The following is a 7,199-nucleotide window of genomic DNA, read 5'->3' on the forward strand; positions in this document are numbered from 1 at the left end:
AAAATGTATTAGTATGACCAAAGTGCAGTAAGTTTTGCAGCTAACACTATCTCACTCTGCCTTACAAATTCAGGAGACATATTGTTTCATATTGTTAAATCTTGCTTTTAGTTAAAGCAGGCCTGTTTGTCAGTCTTTCCAGCTGTGTCTGAGGGTTACCCGAAGGATACGAATTTGTCACATGGGCAACTCGTTCAGAGCAATAAACTATTTAAAATCTTTACATGCCTTCAAAATGGCACTAGGATTGTATGATTGTTTACCTGACATTAATTAAGAGAAGATCTGCACGATATACAGTATGCGCCATTTTGAAGTGCACAAGCAAATATCAACTAGGCATTCCAACGGGGTGTGAAGAAAGAAATAATTCAACCATCATGTGACCTGACTCTCTCAGACACTCAATGACACGGACTTCAAGGGCCAAAAAAAAGATTGGACAATAACAGCAATGTCGCTATGACTCCTTACATTGGTCATAGTGTTGGCCAAGGCAGTGCAGAGCCAATTTGAACCATAACGATAATGGTTTGGTTCCACCCACAGCCTTCTGCGATCTGATAAGAGCGAAGCTAGTCTTCAGTTTCCACATTTAGTCTGGCTCATGTAACGGAGGCCAACTAGCAGAGTGTGGCGTGGAACATTAGTAAACCTCCCTCATGAGCCTCAGACAGGCTCATACAGTATCGGTAGCGCTGAGCTATCGGACTGGTCCTTAAGCTCAGCAGTATCGTGTTGTGCCTCCTATGCTCGAAACGATGCATTGACTAGGAGGTGGAGAGTTCGAGACCCGAGGAGGACAGATTGCACGGGAACACCTCAGTTAGGCTAAGTTTACATCAATTCATTTCACCATATCATCGTGTCTGCGTCTTGCAAACTATTTATGTTCACAAACAAAGTTTCTGTCCTCTCAATAACAAATACTGCTCGATTTATAAAGAAACGCTGATCGGCTGATTCGCTAGTCTGTGGGAGCTGAAGTCTTCCCAGCACTCAAATGACCAAGGATACCAGCCCAGCGAATCAGGGAGGAGCATGTCATAGTGATGTTGTCCAACCAGGACGAGTAGCCAGAGCTCAGCACTGCATATCCTCATTTCTCCCCGTTTCTCGATGCAAGATCAGCATTGTAAGTTTACATGGGCTTCGGCGTCTTTTAATCCTTCCACCTCATTCCAATATTATAATGTAAATGGACAGTGCATTCGCGATAGAAACAATATAGAAACAGATTAACCTAAACGAGACCTTACACTGTTGCCGTTGACCCGGGATGGGGGTGAGGTTTAGGGGGGTGAGTGTAACGGAGGCCAACTAGCAGAGTGTGGCGTGGAACATTAGTAAACCTCCCTCCCGAAGCCTCATACAGTATCGGTAGCGCTGAGCTATCGGATCGGTCCTTTAGCTCGGTGGTATCGTGCTGTGCCACACATGCTCGAACCGATGCGTTGAATAGTAGGTGGCGAGTCTGAGACCCGAGGGATCCGGAACCGCATACCGGATCCTACGAAAGGGTTGAAACACATAGCCTATTCGCACACGTGGGCCCTTTTTATTACGTTGGCTCAAACTATTTTTTAGACTCATTGGCTTACTGCCACACTGCTTGCACTGGCCGCTTCCAAAGGGCTTTCACTCCATGCAGCAATTGGGGTTGTGAAAGACTGGCTGAAAAACCTAGGCTAGAGATGCACCAGACCCTGATTTTTAGGTAACTGCCGGATACCGGATCCACTGCTTAAGATCCTGCCGGATCCGGATCCTGTGAAAAACCCTGTTATCCTGCCAGATCCGGAAACGGATCTTGGATCCTGTACATCTCCCGAAGCCTCATACAGTATCGGTAGCGCTGAATTATCGGACAGGTCCTTTAACCCATTGTGTCCTGGAGCGACATACAGTATACGCTGCATTCAAGTTCTTGAGATTTGAGCTGTTTTCTTAAAAATGTGGGTATGTTAGAGAGCTGAATGAGCACATTCTAGTGCAAAATCAATTTCAATTTCAAGCTTTGAAATGCAACTTATTTCATGTTTTTATTTGCTTCGGAGGCTGAGATATTTAGGCTTTAATAGGAAGAGGGCACCTTTTCCCAAAAAGGGCTTAGGCTAAAATGGGTTAGCTCAGCGGTATCGTGCTGTGCCTCCCATGCTCGAACCGATGCATTGAATAGGAGGTGGCGGGTCCGAGACCCGAGGGGGACGGATTCTGCGGGAACACCCCAATTACACTCGCCATGGCTAGCCTTCAGGGTGACTAAGACGAGGCTTGTTTTCTGATAGTGGGTCGCTGGGTAGACATTTCCTCACAAGTCATCTTTTCCATACTGCCCCCACAGGACCCTGTGACCAAAAGTGGCCAAAAATTATATCTAAATGGCTTGGCTTGCCCACACTCCAAAGAGAAACATTTACTCATGAATGCTCAGGTTTTAGTGGTGAATAAAAAAGGCTCAACCCACGGAAGTGATGACCAGAATGACTACCTGATTAACTACTACAAAGGGCTGGTCCATTACACAGTCGATTAATTCTCACAGCGCAAACTGGAATAGTGAAAATGCCGCGCACACATGGACGGAGGCGAATGAGAGCCTGGATTGACTTCTTTTTTTTCAGACAGAAGTATTCCAGCAGCCACCTCAAGAAAAACAATAATATCTGACTCATGCTCAGTCCACATTTTAACCTCCCCCCCCTCTCTCTCTCTCTCACACACACACACACACACACACACACACACACACACACACACACACACACACACAGGCACACACACACACACACACACACACACACACACACACACACACACACACACACACACACACACACACACACACACACACACACACACACACACACACACACACACAGTGCACACAGGAATGTCCTTGTGTTGGGTGGAAAGCCCCTCAGCCTCAGTCTAATGAATGGGTGGTTTCTCTGAACGAGTGAAGCAGCCATTCTCACCACCACACCACCTTAGACCAGGCAGCAGCAGCAGCAAGTCACTGCAGGGACAACTGGCCTCTGACTCCAGCGGGGGAGTCACGCCGCCTGCCTACCGCCATACTGTGTGTGAATCAAACACAACAAGCCATTTGATGCAACAGGAAACAGGAAATTATGCCACGGATGGACACACAACACGCCTCTCTCTCTCTCTCTCTCTCTCTCTCTCTCTCTCTCTCTCTCTCTCTCTCTCTCGCTCTTGCTATGTATTACTGCCTGCAGAGGTGAAGGCTCTTTGCTGCTTTGATACATTTGAAAGGGCCTCTGGTTTTTTATATTCTCTGGTCTCTCTCTCTCTCTGAATTCTCCTTTGACACAGATTGCAGTGCCACTTCCTTCTCGTTCACCTTCTCCTTCTCTGTTTCCTGCAGTAGTCTGTCTATGTGTGTCACCATCTCCCCCTTCTTCCCCAACTGGAGATGTTTATTTCAGTAGACAAAAATGTCCACATACTCGAAGTATGTTGTTTGATTTATTTCGTGGCATAAACCTGGAAGATTTTTTCTCAAATTAATTGTGGATTTAGGTTATCTGCACTGCACCTTGCTATGGAGTGTGCACAGCCTTCCTGTCACAGCTGAGATATCTTCAACCTTGGTCTGAAACCTACTGACTGCCTAGGATGTCAACACCATCATGACTGCAAGCCAAGTGCTATAAACATCTCCTAGTATGTAAACAAAATCTCCCTTCCTCCACACTCCATCACAAGGCTAAAAGATTCATCTGGAGTGATGGGATATCTACCAATTGATCATTTAATAAGTTGCCAGAGTTACTGACTATTAGAATAGAATAGAATAGAATAGAATAGAATAGAATAGAATAGAATAGAATAGAATAGAATAGAATTTACAATACATGCAATAGAATATGTATAATTTTCACACATACAAACATCTTGTTATCACAACGTGATAACTAATTACTTAACTAATTTAATAAGTCACCAGATTTAGACTATAAGAATAGAGAAGAGAAGAGAAGAGAAGAGAAGAGAAGAGAAGAGAAGAGAAGAGAAGAGAAGAGCAGAGAAGAGAAGAGAAGAGAAGAGAATTTACACCCATACAAACACCTTGTGATAACTGATAACTAATTACTAACAACTAATTTGCATCTGATAGCATCTGACGGGAGGTATTAGTATCCAACTTCCTTTGAAAAGACGGGCCAATATTACGGCACCACACTGCATGGAGCACAATGCTGCGCTGCGACACATTAGCATATGTTGAAAGGAGAGGAAGGTAGTAAGATGTGGGGAAGGCGTCTCCAGTAAAAAGTCAGGAATGCTGTGAGGCATTCAGGAAACTACGACGGAAAGAGTCCACCACAGTCAGGCAGCATTTTAATAGTTACTCGCCAAGGACAAACTGAGCCCTGTTATAGGCCGGGCATTAGCATAAGTTTGTGTGTGGAGCCAGGGTCTGTGAATGTTCAAATAAACCAAAATAAACAGACATTCAGGGGGCCGAGAGGCTATGAGGACGGACACGCGGACGCCAAGCCTGGGCCAGGCCTCTGCTGCCCTGTTTTGATTGCGATTTAGAGAGTTATGAGGAGGAGGAGGATGGGGGACGCTACCTGTCTGGAGTTCAGTTCCTCCCATTATAAGACAATGCGTCAGCTAAGCTTTGCTACAAGTAATCTCTGTTGAACTCATTAAGCCGTCGGCTTCTAATCCGCCCATAGTCCTTTGATGTGTCTTCCTTTGACATGCTCAACCCTCCTTTGCCCCTCTCACGAGGATCAAAAAGGACATGGAAACTTGACATTTCCATGGAGCATGTCAGGACAGACACACATAACCCAAAACCTACCTAAGACATTAAGGCCTAAGAAAGACTAAGGAGAGAGAGAAATAGGAGGAGACTGGGGGTGGGTGAGGAACAAACAGGCAGAGGATAAAACTGCTTGCATCGAGACAAAGAGCCACCACAACATCTGGAGAAGTTCTCATTGGTGTGTAGTAGACTGGACTGGTCGCAGATGGAAAGTGTATTTGCAGACACGGTGACCTCCTCTTTCCTAGATCCTCTCGGCTCTCCAGCCACACTCCACGTTCACACATTCACTCAGTGGTAGGAAGTAGAGGCCAGGTTGCAGTTCACTAAATGATTATAGTTTTTGCAACAATGATTGCGCACTAGTGCCTCTGACAATGGCAGGACAGGCATTACCCAGCTGAGCAGAATGGAGTGTCACCATCTACAGTGCCTTGTTATAACATGCACGAGCACAGAGGCGCCTGCTGATTCATCTAAAAAGATATGGGCACTGCATGACGCACACCCGCAAGACACTCTTGGTATATGCCTCTACCACCCCCACCCTCCGTGCACAGCTCAGCTGCTCAGTTGGACATTCAGGCAGTTCACCATCTCATCTGAATGAGGTTTAGGAGATGAGTGGAAGAAAGAGATTCCCAAACAAAACGGAATCACCTGAAGACCATTTATATTTTTCTCTAAACGTAAACGAGAGGAAAGGAAAAACTATCATAAAGTTAAATGTATCTGTGATACACGAGGCACTGATCTGTTATGTCCAGCCTTGGATCCAAGTGGCCTTTTGTCCATAGATGGCATCTCTGCGCACTCATAGACAGATCATCAGTGCAATGGTTACAGATTTATGTGTTTTTCTGTCAGAAATCAGGCAGATGTGACATTCTGACACTCCACCCTCTCCGTTGATCCACCCCAAATCGGTAGCAAGAAAAATGGTTGTTTCGTCCTATCCTAACCACAGAAATGTTCAAGTTGACTCCGTCCCATTAGACAACTGAACTTGCTTTTGTTCCGTATACCTCAAGTAGGCAATTGATTTGCAGGTTTTAAAACAAATACACACATTCAATGTAACTACACATTCTGATTGGAACTTGCATGCGTAAAAGGCGTTATTTTTAAGTTGGGATATACAGTGAAAATCATGCATGTCTTACCGATGTCTGCGTTGCAAAAAGCCTGTTGAGGATGCATTGGCGAGCAGCTGCAAGCCTCGGCGATTTCTTCAACTCGCCATAAGAGAAGCACGACCAGCGTGGCGAGAATACTGTTGCTTGGATTATTCATAATTGTATGTTTTCAATTGCACTTCACAATGAATTAAATAACTTTCTCCTGTTGAGTTGGTTTGAAAACTACACCTTTTTTAAGTTAAAACCAAACGATATCCGCTCTGATACTTTTGTAATGGTGTCACATCAAATACTCTAACTCAAGTCAGCTACTTTTACGATCCGAAAAAACATACATATGATCATGCACTAAGTTGAGTTCACAGCACTCCGTTCATCCTATGAGACGTTCACGAACTCCGCCCTGCACTGAAGTCTGCAGGAACTGTGAAGGCAGCTCCACTTTATGCCAGATGAGCTCCGCCCTCTCTTCACGACTTCATCAAGTTGAATGACGACATCTCCATTACGAAATATGGTTTGTAAATGTTAACGTTTTTTTCTCGATTTCATCACTTTTCTTTTCAACTTCTTTGCTGGACTTGGAGAGTGCGTGCGCGGGGCGCACACCCAGAGACGCACCCACGCCACCAGATGTTGAGGATGCTGCTCTCAAAAGATGAATCGAGCTATTATTATAGCCACATCCCACCTATTGGGATGTGATTCAGGCACTATTACACTTGGTGATGAGCAATGAAGGAAGAAACGTTTTATTGAAAAGTCTGAAAACCAAAGAAATTAGCCAATTCATTTGTGTGGTCACCCAGCACTTACCCTGTGTGCGTCAGTGCCAACAAAATGTGCTTTTCTTGCGGTGTAGTATTCATGCAATATTGTTTCAACCTTTAATGTAATAGAGCCTGAAAATAATTTTATTCATTTGGATGAAAATGCATGGCAGTGTAGACCTTTGTTTCCAGTACTGAAATGCTGAATGGACATTTGGTATTTAGATAAAACCAGGTAATTTCAACCCATGTTTCTACAAAAAATGTACCCGCCTCAGGTGTGCCACACGGTCTGTCTCTCCACACAGCCACTTCAGACACCTCTCTATCCAATCACCCTTCCCAAAACACTGGACTCACAGAAGAGCTGAGGTAGCTTACTGTCTGTATTTTCTGTCATGGATGGGGTACCAAAGAGACTAAACAGGTCTCCATATCTTTCTGTATGCCCACAGAGACAACATTCACATGTTTTTTTTCTATCAG

At 44.7% G+C, this 7,199-nt stretch overlaps 1 protein-coding gene across 1 annotated transcript in view; it reads right to left on the reverse strand.

The window, feature by feature from the left end:
* Positions 1-6,369, reverse strand: part of LOC134436912 (metalloproteinase inhibitor 2-like) — a 17,069-nt gene extending 10,700 nt beyond the window's left edge. The window contains exon 1 of the mRNA XM_063186251.1: positions 5,968-6,369. Within this exon, the coding sequence (XP_063042321.1) occupies positions 5,968-6,097 (130 nt within the window). The 5' untranslated portion in view covers positions 6,098-6,369. The remainder of the gene's footprint in view (positions 1-5,967) is intronic.
* Between the last annotated feature and the right edge of the window lie 830 nt (positions 6,370-7,199).

Source organism: Engraulis encrasicolus, chromosome 2 (assembly GCF_034702125.1).
Source record: "Engraulis encrasicolus isolate BLACKSEA-1 chromosome 2, IST_EnEncr_1.0, whole genome shotgun sequence".
Classification (NCBI taxonomy): domain Eukaryota; kingdom Metazoa; phylum Chordata; class Actinopteri; order Clupeiformes; family Engraulidae; genus Engraulis; species Engraulis encrasicolus.